The sequence below is a fragment of the Callithrix jacchus genome, chromosome 11 (genome assembly GCF_049354715.1).
Source record: "Callithrix jacchus isolate 240 chromosome 11, calJac240_pri, whole genome shotgun sequence".
NCBI classification, from domain to species: domain Eukaryota; kingdom Metazoa; phylum Chordata; class Mammalia; order Primates; family Cebidae; genus Callithrix; species Callithrix jacchus.
Genome location: NC_133512.1, coordinates 58,471,826 through 58,492,897, shown reverse-complemented (window position 1 = coordinate 58,492,897; position 21,072 = coordinate 58,471,826). Strand labels below are relative to the sequence as shown.

Genomic DNA, 21,072 nt, shown 5'->3' with positions numbered 1-21,072 from the left:
CCTTAAAAAAGGCTGCTATGCAGCGAGCTGAGGAACAGAGTTGGCAATTGGCTAATGCATTGAATTGACATGTACAGACTGAAGACATGTAATTCATTTTAACTGCTAATGCTCTTGGTATTCATACAAACAGCTCTTCTATGAACCTTTTAAAACAAAATACATTCCTGGGTGGGTTTTGTTTTGTTTTGTTTTTATAAAAGTCTTTGTATTTATATAGCCTTTTAAAATTACATTTAAAATTTTGGGGGGAGGATTTATGGCTGGGAGGATCTCAGATTTATTCCAAAGTGTTAAACAGAATTCTTGTGAAATTTCACAAAAACTATTGCTGTCAGAATATTTTTGTTCAATGGTGATATATTTTTTCCAAAGAACAATTGGAGATATTTCTTCTCTACTTTTTTCAGATTGCCTTAAAAATTAACATACTGCATATATGCATTAATATTTATAATGTGTTTATTAATCCTTGGTATACATCACTTATGGTAGACATAATGATTATTTCTTCCTTCTCTTAGATTTTAGACTTTTTTCACCCATTGTAATACTGGATTCTTCTTGATGGCAATAACCCTTTATTTTATAACTAAGTTCTAAGTACAATTCCTCTTGGATATTTCTATCCTAAATCTTTTTTTTTGATATCCCATATTTATTTCTTATCACTTTGTTTAACATTAAAGTAACTATAGATATATTGAAATACTCCCCTTATGCTTAGCAAATCCTCATTAACCCTTCACATATTCCCAGCCCATATTTACTCAATAATCTGCTACACTTCCTTTCTAAAGTCTACTAACTGTTACAACACCTATCCTCAATATTTCAAAAATTAAAAACGAAATCCCTATGGGAAAATAATGAATTGGTGACACATCTTTCTATACTGAAAAAGAAATGACACAAATAGGCCCACTAGTTTATGGCTCATCACACTCAAACATATGGCTTGTTTTTCCATTTAGTGCACCTTGTAACTTGATATCATTTCTCCTTGGTGACATCTCAATCCCATCTGACTTGATGATTGAGTTTAAGCTAGGATTTTGATGGTCTATGAATTCCGAATTCTATAGTAGTGCTTTTCTGTTAATATGGACTTATTACCCACTTGCCACTTAGTTTATCAGTCAGTGGTTAAATCCAGTTTCTATCAGTGAGTAAATGCCTACACATTATCACTCGGCAGCAGACTGCCAAGGGAGACAGCCTCGTCCCCGTCATTAACAAGCACAATGTATGCAGAACACCAGAGGGGAATTAAAACCACAAAAAATACCTCAGGGTGGTATTTTTAATATGAGAATTTAATTTGTAATTTCACAGATTAAGAATTTTGGCTGCATTAATCCCTTTATCAGCTCACAGCAGGCTATTTGCAGAAGCATAACCATAAGGCGATATTCATTGGCAGAAACACGTCTTTGCATAACGTTAAACATCAGGAGCAGTGAAACCTTTTGAAGGGGGGAGAATAAAGATGAAAAATCATTATATTTTTAAAGCAAGATTCTACTAAATGCCTCCAGTAACAATTTTGAGTTACAGAAATGCTATTTCTGTGTCTAGAAGATAATCATTATGAAGCATAAATCCAGTTGCAAGAAAGGACAATCGCAGTATTAAATACTACAGTCATTTCCATTTAGAACAACGTGGCTGTACTTGTAAACATGTTTACAAAACAAAGAATTCCCAGACTTTGGAGACTTTAGGAATTAGTTCCTTTAAGTGAAATGACTGGTTTGGGTGACTTACTGTCTAGGTTAATATTCTGCAGACTATATTTAGAATATTTTTTTAATTTTTAGAATTAAATATCATGTTAGCATAGAGTCCTGTACAGGTTCGCCATCTGGCAAAGGCAGCAGTGGCGGCAGTGACAGCAGCAGCACCTGTAATACCCTTACTTGCTTCTTTTTCAAGGAGATTTGGGAGGAGGTCCACCTGGAAAGAAGTGTTGCAGAACCAATAAATGGATTGTCTTAGCAACCAAGCTGTAGTTTAGGAAACTTGCTGTCTTAGTTTGCTCAGACTGCAGTAACAAAATACCATAGACTGGGTGGCTTAAACAGAAGACATTTATTTATGTTGTGGATGGGAGGTCCAAGATGAAAGTGCTAGCAGATTCGGTTGCTGGTGATGTCTTTCTTCTCAGCTTGTGAATGGACACCTTGCTGTGTCTTCACAGGATGGAGAGAGCAGTCTCTCTTTCTCTTATTACAAAGCCATTAATCTCATCATGAGGGCCCTGCCCTTATGACTTCATCTAACCCTAATACCTCTTAAGGACCCATCTTCAAATACTATCAGGGGTTAGGGCTTCAACATATGAATTTGAGGAGGGACACAATTCAGTCTATAGCACTCTGTTTCTTAAAGATGGCTCACAGCACTTTCTAAAGAATTTCCACAAGAGGAAAACACTTATGCAAGCAGGAAGCAAAGTCAGGTTAAAAGGAGAAAATGGGAACAAAAACAAGTTACAAGTAGATTTGAGCCTTCTTGGCTAGTGTAATGTATCAGACCCTGTGAGAAGGGCATCAAGTGTTGTTGGAGCCTGAGTAACAGGGCCCTGCAGTCATTTCATGGATTAGTTTAAAAATGAAATTATGGGCTTATGTCAGACACTTGCTTTGGAAGAATACATCATAATGTAATATCTTTCTTTATTGTACTATTCCTTAAAACCTCATCAGGTTACATAGTACCAAAATTTAGAGGTAATGTATTAGTGTGCCACTGAAGCAGGAATTACAAAAGTGCAACGCAAGAATAATGGTACAGTTATCTGGGGATCTGGCTGTTAAAGCTGGCTAATTCTGGTGGCACCCTGTCATTCTTCCTCTGTCCCAAAACCCCAACAGCTTTGCCCCACTTCTTCTCAAAGATTTAATTGCAGGGAAGTAAGTGGAGGGCTGATTTAAAAGAAATTCATTACTTTTCCCAAATATACCATAGGGCATTCTCCTGCGTACACTATCAAGTTACATAAATAATTGAAGCTGAACTACCCTTGTCAAAGTAAATGAACAAAATACACTTCATAGCACAGAGTCCTTGATTTTATTACACTCATTTGCTAATTCACAAAACTCAAATTCAGTGAAAGAAGGCCAATAAATCCATACAGTGTGAAGAGCATTGAACTGGGAATCAGACCACCTGGATTGTAGCTTTAGCTCCACTGTTAACTAGCCAGGGAACTTTGGACAAGTGCCTTAGTCTCTCTAGGCTTCCCAATTCTCATTTAAGGAGCAAGTGAGATGATGGACACACTAGTCTCCAGGGACCTTTCTAGAGTTTGTAGGTTTTCCCACATTCCTGTACATGTTCTATTGTCCTAAAATAGTATGATGCTCTTAATGTAGCTCTGTTGCATCTATTTAAAACTAAAACAGGTGCACCCATTTCACATGTATTTGCTGCCTTCAGTTCTTAGGCTTTCATGCTGTTTTGAATCATTTCTGACGAGGCTTTCGTGTTCACAACACCTGGTTTTAAAGTCTCTATCCATTGGTCTTTTCCCAGCCTATCGCAGATTCAACACAATTGACCACCATCTCCTCCTCCTAACACTTCCTTCACTTGGTTTCCAGGACACTGTTCTCTCATTGCTTTCCTGTAGTTTAGAAAACTAAATTCTCCTCTTCATATTCCTTTGCTGATTTCTCCTCATTTGCCAGACCTTTTACATTAGAGTGTCCTGGGACTGAATCCTCAGATCTGTCTATCTACATGGACTCCTTAGAGCCGAGGTGATTTCATCCCATCTCATGATTTAAATATCATCTATACACTGACACTTTTCAAATTTCTGTCTCCAGTCCTGTCTTCCCTGATTCCACTTGCATATCCAACTGACTCTCAACATTTCCAGTTGGCCGTCAAGTAGGCCTCTCACACTTAACCTATCCAAAACTGAACTTGTTCTTTCCCTCACACTTGCTCCTTCTCTAGTCTTACCCTTGTCAATAAATAGCAGCATCATGGCCAGGCGCGGTGACTCACGCCTGTAATCCCAGCACTTTGGGAGACCGAGGTGGGTGGATCCTGAGGTCAAGAGATCGAGAGCATCCTGGTCAACATGGTGAAACCCCGTCTCTACTAAAAATACAAAAAATTAGCTGGGCATGGTGGTGCGTGCCTGTAATGTCAGCTACTCAGGAGGCTGAGGCAGGAGAATTGCCTGAACCCAGAAGGCAGAGGTTGCGGTGAGCCAAGATCGCACCATTACACTCCAGCCTGGGTAACAAGAGCGAAACTCAGTCTCAAAAAAAAAAAGAGCAGCATCATTCTTTCAGTTGATGGAAGTTATCCCTGAGTTATCTTTTTTTTTATTGTACTCCACATTCAGTTCTTCCACAGACCCTGTTATTGCTACCTTCACAGTATATCCAGGATCACACCACTCCTCACTTCACTGCTATCAGTCACTCACCTCCCCCAGTCACTCACCATCTTTCACCCATGTATTTACAGTCACCTCCTAACTGGTTTGCCTCCTTCTCTTCTTGCCTCCTTAAAGTCAGCTCTTGCTGTTTTCCTCTTACGGTTTGTGCTTACTCTCCCTCTAGACATATGCATGGCTTGCCCTGTTACCTCATTTGGGTCTCTCCATCAATGTCCCTTATCAGGAGAGACTTCACTGACCTCCTTCCATCTAAAACTCCCAGTTTCTCTTCCCTACTTTATTTTTCTTCATAACATTTACCACTATTTAATATATTATATTTGTTTGGTTGTTTATTGCATGTCCCCCCAACTGGACTCTATAAGAACAGGGATATCCTTTCATTCTTATTTATTTATTGCAGCATTCTGAAATTTCCAGAATAGTGTGGGGCTCAATAAATATTTGTCCAATGAATGAAAGAAAGGCACAAAGGAATGCAAAAATATTTTGTTTCCCAATCTAATTTCATTGTTCTAGATCAGAGAAATGTGGGAGATAGCCTAAGCTGTGGATTTGAGGGAAAGACAGACTGTCCTATCATGTGTTTGCTTATGTGCATAAATGTGTTTGTTTGACCACCTGGCATTTCCAAATCAAAACCTACCAAGATGTTCAATGTTCTTGGCATCCAAACTTGCATCTCAGTCTCCTGCTTTTTAAAAGATGATTATAAATCATGTCTATAGTATATAAGTGAAAACTTCTTATTCTGTCCACAGTGTCTTCTATTTTTACTGTCCCAAATGTGAGATTGCAACCAGAAGCTGGAGAAAGCATGCGGGCCTTTGGGAAAAACAATAGTTACGGCAAAAGTCTATCAAACAGCAAACACTGACAAGCAGCACATTCTCAAGAGTGCATGGGTAAGATGACTTGCTTTACCTGGAAATTAATATTTAATGGATATTGAACAGATTCTTTAAATGAAATGTTTCAGACTCATTTTTTTCACCAACTATCCTATGAGTCTCTTGTGTGCATTATGGCGTTCATCAGACCTTCTATTGAGATAGAATGCAGTTATTTCCATATTTTCAGGCACTTACTAGATTCTAAATAAAATTATACTTAATCTTACACTTTTATTTATGGCAAACCACTTTAGTTATAAGCAAATCCTTTTAACTTCTCACATTCCTCATGGAGAGTGGAAAAAGGTTCACTTTGGGCAGTATCTAAGCCAGAGACCTACTTTGTTTTGCCCACGCAATTTTTGTAATTAGTTGTTCTCATTTTAAAATGGGAAGATTATACTCCGAAGTCTAGATTTCTGGCTTGCCTTGAAAAATGAGCAACTCTAGCAATATTGCCTTCACATTCCTACCAGAAGTGTTTGTGTGTAACTGCATCATTTCTACCTCCTTTTGAGGGAATGTAGGCTTCCCAGTTTAGTTTAGCTCCCATCTGAGCCAGTTCACCTATGTCTGATTCCTGTCTGGCTCCTGGTACAGACCTTATCATGACAAAGCTTTTCTCTTTTACTATCGATTCTTTGTCCTCTACTATTCTGCAGATAGGAAGCATAATCTAAACGTGGCAACCTCTAGTCATGTCAGCATGGTCCAGTCATCACATCACATGTGCTACATAGTGACCAGCCTGGGATGGCAACTTTTGAAAAGGCCATCTTTCTTGATTGCCAGGTGGAAATGCCTAGTATATATTTTGGAAAATTTTTAGCATATATATAATTTATACATATATATATATCACCTTAATGTAACACAATTCTCTGAAGCAAATAGAGAAAAAATGTTACTGTAGGAAAAGCTTTTTATTTGCTGATTTGTATAGAAAAGTGTTTGTTTATTCCTTGCTCCAGCAGATACTCAGTAATTAAGTGTTCAGACCAGGCATGGTGGCATACACCTGTAATCCCAGCCCTTTGGGAGGCTGAGGCAGGCAGATGACTTGAGCTCAGGAGTTTGAGAGCAGCCTTGGGCAACATGGTGAAAGCCTGTCTCTACAAGAAATACAGAAATTAGCTGGGCATGGTGGTGCTATGTGCCTGCAGTCCCAGCTGCTTGGGAGGCTGAGGTGGAGCAATGGCTTCGGCCTGAGAGGCGGAGGTTGCAGTGAGCTGAGATTGCATCACTGCACTCCACCCTGAGTGACAGAGCCAAACACTGTCTCAACAAATAAATAAATAAAATAAGAAATGTTCAAGTAACTCAAAGAATATATGCAGCATTGCAATACCACCTCTTCTTTCCTCCCTCTCTTAGTTTGAAATATGTTAACAGGCTAAATTGATAGCCGGGTAAAGAGAGCAAATTTTAAATTACATACATTGTCTTGTGGGTAACCTGAGAGTATCTTGAGCTACTTCTGTACTTAGCTTTTGAATACCCTCAACATAGGGGTCAATTTTGGCCTATCAGTTCATGGCAGCAATTTATGAATGATTTTGAGATAAAAGGTTTCCAGATGAAATGTGATCTATAAATGACAGTCACATGTTACCATTAAACTTAGGTAAGAGTCTTCATTCTTCATGTTATTTCTCCCTGTTGAATAAAAAGCACAACTCTTGGTTGCATTTGTACTCCCACTCTGAATTTCAATTGGTCAGACAAAGAATAGGGCTGAGTTTTTGACAAGCTACCTCCTGGTATTGAGACTGGTTTTGATTCATGAGGGTTACAGCACGTGCTTTTTAAAAGTATTTAACCTGCATTATCATAATGAGGGTCCTGGCTTTATAAATCCCTTAGCCAATTCAGTGGAACAAAACAAAAAGTGGACTTTATTTGTGTTGCTGCCTCATACACACATGCACACAAGCAAGTCTGAATTTCAGTGTAAGGCTGTGTTCCTTTTTTTGGCTCTTTTGAGATCTGCTGACCTGAGCCCAGCCAGTCAAAGCTGCTAGAATGTGTTTCAGCTCAGATCCTCCTTGTGAAATCAAGCTCACAGAACAGAAGCATTCAAAGATTGTTCAAAGATTGCTAATTAAAAAGGGATTTTTTAAAAGGTGCTCAGAACTGCAATCATCAGTATTTAAAAGCCTTTACAAAAATGTAAAAATGTATTTTCGTCACATATATTTTTTAAACCAGATGTCAGGTTATATCTACACAGTGGAAGCTTTTTCTCTAGAATTATTTGATAGCAATACAAATATTATTTCTACGAGTTTTGCCTTTTTCACATCAACTTGTGAAGCTTTTCTTTTGTTTTTTGTTTGTTTGTTTTTTGAGACAGAGTTTCGTTCTTTTGCCCACCACACTGGAGTAAAGTGGCATAATCTCAGCTCACTACAGCCTCTGCCCCAACTTGGGTTCAAGCAATTGTCCTGTCTCAGCGTCCTGAGTAGCTGAGATTACAGGCGCCCACCACCATGCTTGGCTAATTTTTGTATTTTTAGTACAGACAGGGTTTCATCATGTTGGCCAGGCAGGTCTCAAACTCCTGACTTCAGTTGATCCACCCACTTTGGCTTCCCAAAGTGCTAGGATTACAAGTGTGACCCACCACACCTGGCCAATAAAGCTTTAATATTATTGTTGGTGTAGTTTTCTTCCAAATCCAAATGCCTCAGTTGATTCAACATAATGCTGAGGAAACGACTCAATTTTTTTTTCTCTGACAAAAGCTTCAGGGAAGATGGATTCTAACAGTTTCTGTCAGTCAGCAGAAAAGGAAATTATTTTAATGTCTCACCTTTGTGGGGTTTTTAAATAAATGGGGCCATCTTCGAGATCAAATAATGTATCAGATTTATTGGCCTATTATATCTTGTGGAATGGCCTTACTCTGACCGATACTGAATATCAAATTATAGACATTATAGAGCAAATTGTCTGTGTAGATAAGGTATCCTTAGAGAACAGTCTGTAATTTCTCAGATTTTGATTTTTTTTGCTGTTGCTGTTGAATTCATTGACTGTTCAGAGAAGGCTTTGGCATCTTAAATTTTCTCAAATGTCCCAATTCTTTATAGTATCCAGAGCGATTGAGAAGGAGAGGGAGGCCAAAAGGGTTGGGGGCAAGGAGACTATGACTATCGGCCGGCATTTTAACCACCTGTCTTTGGAGAGTTACAAGGAGGTAAATGTGGAAAGTGCATTGTATTAGTTCTATCTTTGAAATGATAGAGGACTGAGTAGACAAGAATGTTTCAAGTCCTAATTTTTCTTCCAAACCTCAATGCCAAATTATTTCTTTCCTTGCATACTAAGGTCACTGCAATTATTTAGTTAATAATGCTGGATTTGCATAAATTGATCTTAGAGGAAAATCTAATGAGATGCATCTGGCTTTGCAGCAGAAAGCAATTTTGGTTTCAGAGTCTCGTAACCAAATTCAGTAAGAAGAAAACCATGAACACCTAAGTTAAAAAATGGGGTGGATGCCACTGGAGTATCAAAATCCTGTGCTTCTTACATTTTGTTATCCTCTGAAGATATTAGCAGACTAAAGATTGTTCTTGCTCATTTTATCAGCACTGATGGGTAAGACCCTTCAAAAGTCTGAGAGAGCCTTAAATATACATAGAAATTTTCCACAGGGAAAAGACCAGAAGCTGTATTGAATACCACATCCATTAGGATCACTTATACTTGGCATACAGTGAAACCAAACACACCCCTCTGGTGAGCTTAACTTTCCTCTTACTCTAAACTGGCATAGAAAGTGCATGGTCACTCTGTCTACTTCTCCTTTAGCTGAATATAAGGGATAATAAAGGTCTCTATTCTTTTAGATATCTGTTTGTAATTTTTCTGAGTTTGTGCTCATTATGAAATAATTCTTTTCAATGAATCAGTTGCTTTTCAGATCCCATTCCTAATAAATTTACAAAGTTATCTAGTGCATGAAAGAATTTTATTTGGTTCAATTGCAAGAAATTAACTGCATGCATATTTTGGTGACCCTCTCCTTACCTTTGAGCCTATTATATTTGCAAATCAACATTGTAAGGGAATTACATGATAGGGAAAAAAATATATCAGACCCTCTACTTGGTCACTAAGCAGTAATTTCCTATAAGTAGGCTGTTAGGTAAACAGAGTAGAATGCTCAAGGAAATTTAATTAAATGAGATAAAGATTTTTTTAGAAACCAGATTTTAGAACAGTGCACAGGTGCATAAGACTGTGGCAGCTCTGTCTGAATGCTAGTAGAACAGTGGTTCTTACTCTGTAGGCCACCTAGAGCTGCCTGCCATCTCAACCGCCATCTCAACTCTGGAAACTGCTCCTAGAAAACAGCCACCTATTGCTCTCCTCCATGCTGTGACATTATGGCGGCTCACTTTTTCTGTCTCTGCACCAACTAACACAGCTTTCATGTTCCCTTCACTTCAGGGCTTCTGCTGACTTGTTTCTGCTTATTCATGGATCCTGCTTATTATCATTTCTCTTTGTCCGTCTACTTCTGGGGCAGTCTACTGCTGACCTCTTTTTGCCTCAGATTCAAACCCTCCCAGAGAGTGGCTCTGATTGATGTAGCCATCATCATGAAGTTGAGAGCAAAGCTGTTGTGTCAGTCACCTCCATACAGACTACTGGCTGACTGTAGGCTGCATCGAGGTCAGGCTCTGAGCCCTGATCCAGTCAGCTGAGCCCAGAACTGGGTGGCCCACCTGTTTTTAAAGAACCTTTTGGAAGAGGCCGCTGGGTTTAGCCCTTCAGAAGCTTGGAGAAGCTTCTGGGAAGCAAGCAGTATAGCAGGAAAGTGCCTTGCCTGGCCTGTATACTACTGAGTGAAAAATTAGGCAAATACAGACAGAAACTCCAATTCTGATACTATGATATCTTCATTGCATGATATTTTTGGCTATTGACTAAAGGTCCTTTTAAGATGTGTTGCATTTTCTCAACTATAGACACAAAAGAAGATAATATCCACTAGCACTTTTCACTGTATAAGGAACACACGTGTTAGATCTAGGTTTCTTTCAGTACCAGGAAGATTTCTGGGTTTTTCTCTCCAAAAACTGCCATTTTCTGCATGATCCCACAAATTTTTTTTCCTATTAAACAACTACAGTTTTATTATTTCAAATACCTCATGTAGTTGAGAACAGTTGTTGAAATAATGCTCAGAGGGAAAACAAACCTTAGTGTTCTTTGCACGTTTGTCTGAAAGATTCCTCAGTTGTTACCATTACCCCCACATGACTGCCAATTAAAAAAACACATCTTATTTGTGAAATTGACAGCACTTTGAAACTCAAATGCATGACGCATATTATTAATATCCAAATGAGAAGAGGCTGGAATGCTATTAGTTTCCCCACCTCACCTCCACCCTGCCTTGCCTTAGCTTCCTCTCTGCCCTGGGGAGTCTGTTCCCTCCTTTAAGCTAATGCAAGTTCGTTTCTTCTCTTCTCCTTGTCCCTACCCTGCCTCTCCACTCCTCCTTTTCTTTGGGTCAACTCTGATCTGTACTCTGCACTACTACCAACCTAACCCCATGCAAGGGTAGGCAAAGGACTCCCAGGCTATCACCACCTACTAAGACTGTCACAAAGCAGAATGAAAATAAAGTTACCTCATGCTTCCTTCAGAGTGCATTCTTAAAGCATTTTTGTGTTGTTTTATTTTGTTATTTGTTTGTTTTTTTTTTTTTAAGAGACAGGGTCTTATTCTGTTGCCCAGGCTGGACTTCTGTATCCAAGCAATCCTTTCACCTCAGCCTCCTGAGTAGCTAGGACTACAGGTGCGCACCACCACACCTGGATAATGTTTTAATTTTTTGTAGAGATGGATTCTTGCTATGTTGTCTAGGCTGGTCTTGAACTTTTGGCCTTAAGAGATCATCCTGCTTTGGCCTCACAAAGTGTTGAGATTATAGACATGAGCAACTGTGCCCAGCCTTCAAGCATTTGTTTATTTTTTTATATTAACATAATTTCAGATCTACAGAAAAGATGAAAGAATAGCACAATAATTCCTGATACCCTTCACCCTCTCTCCCCAAAGTGTTACCATTTTACTACATTAACTACATATGCTTTATCATATTAATTCTCTCCGCCATCACACACAAATGTGTGCACACATACATTGTTCCCTCCAATTGAAGGTTTTAAAAAGCAAAGTGGCTAAAAGAGAGGAAACTGGTTGATGCTCCATAAATTGGTTCATCAGCCCATGGATCCTTGAAAATTGACTATATTTTTGTGATTCAGCATTTCCAGGTCAAATGAGCTTTCAAAATGGTGAGGGGCAGGGGGAATAGCACTTGCGTCTTCTGACTTCTTAAAACCCAAATTAATTTCTTAGGGACTATTTAGTCAGCAGCATAATATGAGTGAAGCTTTCTTATAAATAGGGGGCCTAATCTGTGATGTGAATTGTAACCACAATATTCATTACAAGGAAATTAGTAGTCACATATAGAAAGTAGTTAGAATCAGTTCAGGTGCTCTATTTTTCCTTTTCATTTAATGTTGATTCTTATGAATTTGGGATACAGAGGGAATTGACTATGCCCTAAGTGCACTGTATTGTATTATTAATACCAGTATAGCAGCTGAGTCCCACTAGACAGTCTTTGTGGTCTGCTGATACTCTAAGAAGTGTCTAAGCATAAAAGGAGGCTGTTTGAGTTGAAGTGGGCTGATGGTCTGGAATGACATTTGAATGCACGGAGGACAATGTCTAAATGACAATGTTGAGAAGGGAAGGCAAAAAGAAGCTGAAAACTATTCCCCCTGTCCCACGGATATTTGTCATCCTCCTGCAATATTCTTCACATGGGAGCTTTGTCTGGGTAGAAATGGGGAGCGGAATCAGGGAGGGCAAGACACTGGGGTCCTGGGGACAAGAGCCAGGGTTTCAGGTCCTTAAACACATTAAAATTCTAGATGGATAGCAAATGTAATGAAAATCGCAACCTGAATGTGTTTTGATAGACAAAGTTAAACACTTTAGCTAAATTATTACAAATATAATTAACAAAAAGTTTGCAATACTCTGAATTGCTTCATGAATAAGCCTTTAAGAGCATCAAATTGGTTGTGCGAATGAATGGAATTTTTTGAAATTTAGGATAGCTGCTTCTTCTGCTAACCTACACACACACACCCCACTCATAAGCTAAAAAGAATAATTTTTCAGCAGTCCTAGAGTTGTTCAGATCACATCATAGATTAATCAAAGGTTACTTTTCCATTTAGGGAAATCATGTACACAGTCTGGAACAAAAACAATGCAAAAGTTAGAGTCATTGGTGGAAATTTATCTCATTATGAAAATCACCCTGTATGCCAAGCATGGAATCAAATACTGACTGTTAACTTCCCTATTTGGGTGAATTATTTTTCCTTTAAATTGTCACCATTCTCTTAATGTAGTTTGCAATATGTATAGTGTCCTTGGATTTTTAATTGCTCTGGATTATCAGTTTCAATGCAATTAGTAAAATGACCTCAATTACATATAATAATTACTGTAACTGGGGCTATTGGCCTAATTACTATAAATGGGGAAAGATGTGTGATTATAATGTGCAATTAAAGCATGTACAGTATTTATTTTACATTATTACATACAATGGTATAATGACAACACGTAATTATATTGTATCTTTCCTTGGTCAACAAATCTACTTTATATTAAGATGCCTAGAATTGTGATCCATTGCCAAATTAATCGCCTCCCAGATCATTCTTCCTAAAGTCACAGAGTTATTCTGTGGGCCAAGGGCCCGCTAAGTTTAAATATAATTAAATAAACTGATTCTGCACAGGCAGAAAATATCTAGAAGGGAAAAAATTATTTTACCTCTATTAGTTAAGAATGCCTAGATTATCCTTTTTGTCTGTGTCAGGAATTTAATCCTCCCCTGAGCCCCATACCAGCCTCCACCTTACCTGTTTGTTTTTATGTGAATATGTAAAAATTAACACCCCTAAATGGTGGTAACATTTAAAATATGCCTGAGAAAAAATAGGTCCTTTCTTCACTGTGGCAAATATTATAATCATCCCTAGTTTACAAATGCACACTTAACGAGCTTATAGCACATAATTAATTCTGCAAAGGATGCTGTTTGACAGAGTGGGATTATGAGAATTGCATATTGATAGTGGCAGAAAAAATAAATCTATTTTGTCTACGTAAGGTAGGATATTCTTGTGTTCTTCAGAAACTGGCACATCTCAGAGGTGTTGCTCTCAAAATGATCTCAGGATGGAAAGAAATCAGTAATTACAGAGCCAGGCATTCAGTTGTGTCCTAATTTTCCCACCAGTTTTTCAGTGTTTCAGCTGCCTCGGAGACTTAAAGTATTCTCATTAGGTAGCTGCAGAGGCAGCCGCTTGCCTACTCCCTCATTCTCTCACTCGCTTTTCCTTTTTTTTTTTTTTTCCTTCCATTCCTGCCTTGGGAGTGACTGTGAAGATCATTTGGTGGAATGATTGGCAGGTTAGAGGATTCGATCAGATGAGTTCCTCTTAGTGCAGGTCAAAAAGGCTAGTTAGCAGGAGCTGTCGAAAAATGCCAGCAGCATTCGAAATGGGAAATGTCATGACTTCGAGGCAGGGGGTGCCACCTGGAACAGAAAGCTCTCAGCTCATTAGCAAGTTACAGGATGCAGGCTTAACTGGAGGGAGCAGGGAAGGAAAGATAATACCCAATAGGGAAAATGATTGTGAAGTGGAATTGATTTCATGTATAATTTGTTTATCACTAGAGGGGACAAATGCTGTCCTTCTGACATGAGCGGAGGAGTGTGGACTATGAATGAAGCAACTTAACATAATCTCCAGGTTGAGCTTTGGATTTAAAGAATGCAAACTTCTTTATTCTTAACTGTGGAAATGATCAGGTCATGTTACATTAATTAAAGCTGACATACTCTCAAATGTTTTATCTGGGCAATTGTGGCAATTTGACAGAAACGGATAGAGATGGGCAACTTTAGAAAATAAGAGGGATTTTCCCCCCTCTGCTAGCATGGAAGACTAGCTCAGTTGCATACTGAATTATAACAAGATTGGTGTTTATATTCAGGGGTTAGCTAGGCTACACAAATCAAACCAGGGTTCCAGATTCACATGCAGTCTCATTGATAGAAGAGACCACATGCCCTTTGGGAGATTTGTATCTAATCCATGTGAAGAAATATATGTACATTTCAGAATGTGACTGCCATTTTTGGTACAATGTTAAAATTTTAACCTTTTTTTTTTTAAAGGAGAAGTTCTCCAATTCCATTGCTACCTAGATGTCAGTTCATCTAGAATTTAATATTCTACTATAAAGTTAACAATTTACAGTAACCTTATTTACAAACAAAACTAAACCAAAAAGATGCTATTATAGAGGAAATTAATCTGCAGTTTAAAAAAAGATAACATAGTGGCAAAACAGAAAATAATATTGTTTCACATGTATTCATACTAAGCTCCAAATTAAATGCTTCCAGTGTTTTTACAATGTATTAAATTAGTTTTGTGTAAAGCCTTCTTTTAAACATAAATTTCATCCAAAAGTGTATTTTCTTTTGATAAGAAACTTTTATGATATCATTTATCTTTTGGCATGCAGATCTTCATCTTGTTAAGTCACAAACGCCACAGCTGCAAGTCTTCCTGGCTGAACACTAAAGGATGTTTACTTAGCATCCAGATTCTGGTTAAAATGTATATTTTCAAAATATCTTTGCCTTGGGTTTCTCTTAAATATTGAGACATTTTATGAGGCAGTTATTAAATAGCCAAGGCTTGTTTTATCAAGCAGCCTCAGACTGCTGTGTAATGTGAATAAGAATCTTAAAACCTCCTAGTCCAAAACACTGGTGCAAAATTCATTCTATTCTGTATTCAGCATAAAAAGCTTAGCATTAAGTGACTGTATATAGCTATCAAGATATACTCCATTAGTTCTGTCAAATATAAAAATATAAACATCAATATGAATCCACTCATCCCCATTTGGGAATTGTATTGTGTGGTCCAGAAGCTCGCCTTGAAAACAAAATTTTTATAGAATACTATTTGACATAGTTCACCTAATGTTAAGATTTTTATTCTTTCACAGAAACCCAATTTGTTAATAATTGACAGATTTATTAGATTAATAAATAAATTAGTTTGAGAGGAAACATTGTAAAAAAAAGTTATAATGAAAGAATTGGGTATAGCTGTCTCTATGTAGGTTTCCCAGTCTGTACCTTTAAGTAAGAAGTCCTTACCTCTCAAGACAGGCAAGTTGAAGGTGCCTGGCCCTGAAGAGCGGGGGGTGAATTGGTGGTGTTTGTGCATGCCTGGTCTCATTGCCTACCCTTTTCTCAATTCTCTATTATCCCCTCTATTCTGCATTCCAAAGTCAGCTCTGCACTCATTGACTTCTTAGACTCTGCAATGTTTTGCATTCTTCTCAATCCATCTCCTCTCTATTAACTAATCTCTGGTACATATTGACATTCTCATATTTATCATACTCTTTGTTGAACCTTTCCACAACTCTATGGATTGAATAACCATGTGTTAAAGGTCTCACTTTCAGGTTTGTGGGTTCTCCTCAGAAAAGGTCCATGGGTACTAAAGAAAAGAATGGTAGTTTTGTCATGGACTTTTATGTTAGCAGATCTCAAAGTGTGGTCCATATACCCTGTGGATCCCCAGAGGCTTCACGGGGTCAAAACTGTTTTCATAATAATAGTAAGATATTTGTTGCCATTTTCACTGTGTTGACATTTGCACTAGTGGTGCAAAAGCAATGGAGGGTAAAACTGCTGGCTCCTTAGCATGAATCAAGGCAGAGACACTAAACTAACTGTATTCCTGGGCACTGTATTCTTCACAGCCACACAATTGCAATTTTGGGGTGTGTGGGGAAGCGTCACTTAGTAATATTCTTGATGAAGAAGTTAAAAGTATTGATTTTATTAAACCTCTACTTTTAGGTAAATGTCTTTTTAATATACTATGTGACTAAATGGGAAGTTTGCATAAATTGTTTCCACTGGATGCCTAGTTACCACAGTTGTCTCAAGGAGAAGCCCTTGTACAGTTGTTTGAGTTGCAAGCTGAACTAACTGCTTTTTTCCAGGAACGTGGTTTTTACTTGAAAGAATGATTGACAGGAAAAACTATAGTTATTCAAACTTGGGTATTTGGCGACATTTTATCAAAAGGAACCAAAAGTGAGTCCATCACCCAAGCAAAACAACCAATAGTATTTGCTGATAAAATTAGAGCATTCAAAAGAAAATTTGAATTTGAGAACACTGTGGATAGCTTTTATTTGCCACTGTGAACTGGACAGTCTCCAAGAAACTTTTCTAATGAGATGGTGGTAGTATAAACAAGTGTGATTTTTTTTGATATTGTATAGTGAAATGTGTCAACCTTTGAAATATCTGCATAACTCACTAAATCACTGTTTTCCAAATGATCAATGCATGATGTTAGCAAAATAATGCATGGATAAAATATTCACTGAAAGTTTAAAATAAACCAACAGATATTAAGGTAACAATACAAAAAGTTTATTGTTACAGTTTCAGATTCCCTGGTATAATTAACCCTTAAGAAACTACCACTTGTTGAGTTTTGTTGTAATATAAAAGAAGAATATATTTGAAAGGGCTGTTAAAATACTTCTTCTTTTCCAACTACTTATCTGTGGTGGTCCCATATTTTTGTCATTTGCTTCAACCAAAACAATGAATCATAATAGATTGAATGTAGAAACATATTTGTAAACCCAACTCTCTGCTATCCAGCCACTCATTAAAAAGATTTGTACAACTGTAAAGCACTGCCACTCCTCTCACTAATTCTATTTAAATTATAGTTTATGTTAACATGTAATGAGTTCTTCAGTAAATATTTTTTAATTAACAGTTTTAATTTTGAATATAGTAAATATCAGCAGCTATAATTCATATAAAAGAAAGTTATGAGAAGCACTGCTCTATTTCACAAGTGCCATGCATTGACTCTAACATACAAGTAATGTTGGTAACATTTTCCTTCTTGAAGAAATTACTATTCAGTACAAAATATTTTTTGCTATATGAAATGATTCTAGTTCTATTAATTTAATATCTCAATTTTTCTATTGTGCAATAGATAAAATCCCGATTCTTGTGTTCACACAGGTATCATCTGAAAATGACAATAGAACATCATTTACTATACCTCTTGATGACTAGTAGACCAAATCTTAAAATACTTTTACTGTATATTAATCTTAGGGGCTATGACTTTCCTTTTTTATATGCATTAAATTTGATGCTGCATGAAGAGCCTCTGACCATATGATACTAAATCATCAGGCCATTTTACATAGCTTGTTTATAGGACTCCAAAAGCCTTTCAGAAAACTTCCATTAGACACAGCGTAAGTGCAACTTCATGTCAGAAAACGGGACTTGGGTTTTTTCTTACCCAGATCCCATGAAGTAACTCACGGAAATCTGGGTACATTTGGGGTTTCAGAATCCAAAATATCTAAACCTGAGTAGCAATCAGTCAGATTAGGGCTGTGCTTTTTTTGGTTTTTGCTTTGTTTTTGTTTTTTGAACTCTATTTTGAAGTACTTTTAGATTTTTTAAAAGAGTTGTAAAGCCAGTACAGAAGGCTATGTCCTTAACCCAGCTTCTCCTAATATTAACTTTATTTTTTATGACCTAAATGCTTTTGAAGAGTATTGTTTAGGTATTTTGTAGAATGGCTCTCATGATGCTTTTTCATGATTAGACATGGGTTATAGGTTTTGGAGAAGAATACCACTAAGATGAGATGCCCTTTCACCACTTCATGTCAAGAAATACATGATATCCACATAACTTATCACTGGAGATGTTGTCCTTGATTACACATTAACACAGATAAGGTTTTAAAGCCAATGTAATATCCAGGACATAAAGTTAGAGAAGCAGGAGGTCTGGGATAGCTTCTCAACCAAATGGAAGGAACTCTAGATGGTTACTGAACTGACAACAAGGCTGCCTCATGTTAGAATCCAGGGGGTGAGAGAGAGAGAGAGAGAGATTACTCTCAAGGCTTTGACTTTCTAAATGAAAATGGGTGGAAATTGAGAAGGAATCACCAACAAAGAGGGGGATGTCTGAGTTAAGAACCCTGAGATGTTCCAGCCTTTGACTCAGGATCACTCAGGATCAGTGATAGAATTTAGCAGGGCATCTGACAGAGTATGGAATATATTTTGTAAACAGGAATAAAATGTGGCTACTTTACAAATGTTGGGAATAAAGCAAGTGTTGGCCCTTTGCTACTGAAGTCACCTGTTCACTTGTCTTTCTTCCCTACTGGAATCGAAATATCAGAATACAGGAACTTGTTTACTGTTTTGTCCTCATTTCACCATTATAGCTCCCATCTCCTCACATGGCACCTAATTTATGCTCATTAAATATTGTAAAAATATTGACTTTAGTTAATATCCAGCTAATTCACCATACAGCAATCTCTCCTGCTCTTTCAGTAAGTTTTTTTTTTTTTTTAGCAACCACTGTATTGGTGCTCTACTAGATAATAGTAAGAAGACAATTCTGGCTTCAAGGTACTCACAATTTTGGGACACAAATGCAGTCTTTTAAATTTCAGGATGATAAAGGGTATAGCAGAACTTTGCATGAAGCTACCTGCGAGGGCAAATGAGGGAAAAATTAATTCTTTGGAGGAGGTTGCAGAAGTTTTTCCAAAGGAAGAGATTTTGAACAAAAGAAGGCATTGGATTTTGCATAGGCACACAGGAAGAAAAGGATATTTTCAAAAAGAAGAAATAAACACCAAGAACAAAGCTGTGTCACAATTTGCAGCATCTTTAGGGATGGATGTGACAAAGCTAAGGGACAGGGAGATAAGGAATGAGAAGACATGGACTGAGAAACTCATTTGAAGCCTGATTCTGAGGGTCTTGAATGACATGCTAAAGAGTTTGGATTTTAATGTTGTTGCCCATGGAAAATATGCATGACTTCTTGGTCAGACATAGAAGAACAAAAACCTTCAAGCAAGGAGATCCTTTAGGAATCATTTAACAATGCTAAAAGGTGTACTTTTTTTTCTTCTTTGAATTTATTATGTTAGATCATGTCTTTAAAATAAGAAAATAAACAAGATCCCATTCACATTTATGCCTAATTTAATGTTAGCAATTATACCAACACTTACTCTTCTCCTCCTATTCATCCTCCAGCCCTGACATTTTGTGACTCTGATACAAGCATGGTTTCTTGATGATACATTTATCAGCATGTTACAATATGTTTCTTAAAAGTAATGTGTAAATTATTTTAGGTGAAAGAATATGCCTTTTCTATTCACATATCTTTTGTAAAATGAGTAACAATCCCCTTAATTTAAATTTTGTGAATATGTTAAATTTCATATATTAAGATATATTGGCACCATTTGGGGGGAAATGCAAAAAATGGAAAAGCAAATTTCTAGGGATAATATTTTAAGATCATTTTCAAAGTTGAAAGCAATGTTTAAGAATACAGTATCTTCATAGTCTCATTTTATGAATAAATTCACACTCCTGTCTATGTTCTTTAAGTCCCTGTAAGAGTTAACTGTAGTTTCAGGCCCAGTTTTGCCTAAACACAAATACACTGTGAAGTATTTGACAGTATTAAAGTCTGTCTAGCCAAATTTCTTAAACCACCTTAATGTTTATTAACTAACTAAAATTTTCAGTGGTGATTATGATAACAATGAAAAAAATGTTGAAACAACTAATGTAAAACAGATAAAACAAATTATTAAGAACAGGGTAGACCATTTAAATATTTTTAAAATCAGTAAATTAAAGTTTACCAAAGCAGATGAAATCTGATAGTCTTGAAAATTACATTTATTAAGGCAAAGTAACATGGAGAAATATATGTGATAAAGTGAAAGAAGTAGAATATTTTCCTTGTACATATAAAATTTATACATAAGAATGAGTGAAAGGAAGTACATTGAACTGCTATGCCCTTATTTTAACATAGAAAATGGTTTTACAGATTTTATTGTATAATTAAGAAAGTTAGTTAATTTACATTTTTTAACAATAGTAGGCTCTCACTATATTCCAACCTCAGAGTCCCCTTGGATGGGTCCAAGTTCTCTGATGCGATCTCATTACTAGATTTTCCTCTGTAGATCTATGATGAAGAGTCAGATACTATGCAAGCTAAGCTCATTTTATAACCACAGAGCATTCCATGAGTTAACATTTAAAGTACTTTCTATTACCCCTAAGAAATGCTGAAAGTTAATCCTAGAAATAGCAGTATCCAGATGATTAAGAGATAACATGAAAACATAATTTAGCCAAAAGCAAAAAGAGAAGCTAAAGGAGTCCTATTGGCATAAGACCTCAGATTCTTCACCTGCTGCTAATATCAATGGGCTTCCCAAAAGGTGAGGGTTTGGGGGGATTAGGGGATATTGACTCTTTTTAATGAGACAGTATGTACTTTCCTATGCCAAGACTAATTCTACAACATTGCTTTGTGGGTTGAGAGGGTGGAGATGTTGCAAACAGCCATGACTATTTTCCAGTTTGATCCACTTAACTATAGCTTAATAGCTTATAGCTAATGGAAAGTCTTTGAGGTAAATAACTTTTTTAGCACTTCACCTCACCCACCAAACATCTCCTGATCATGGCATTGTTGATCTACCT

The 21,072-nt window shown here is 37.1% G+C and overlaps 1 protein-coding gene across 37 annotated transcripts in view; it reads left to right on the top strand.

Moving 5' to 3' along the window:
• CDK14 (cyclin dependent kinase 14) overlaps window positions 1–21,072 on the top strand; it is a 621,661-nt gene that overhangs the window by 527,857 nt on the left and 72,732 nt on the right. For all 37 annotated transcript variants that reach the window (XM_078342880.1, XM_009002498.4, XM_054237316.2 and 34 more), the window contains one exon: window positions 5,185–5,328. In XM_078342880.1, coding sequence (XP_078199006.1) covers window positions 5,185–5,300 — 116 coding nt within the window. In that variant the 3' untranslated portion in view covers window positions 5,301–5,328. The remainder of the gene's footprint in view (window positions 1–5,184; window positions 5,329–21,072) is intronic.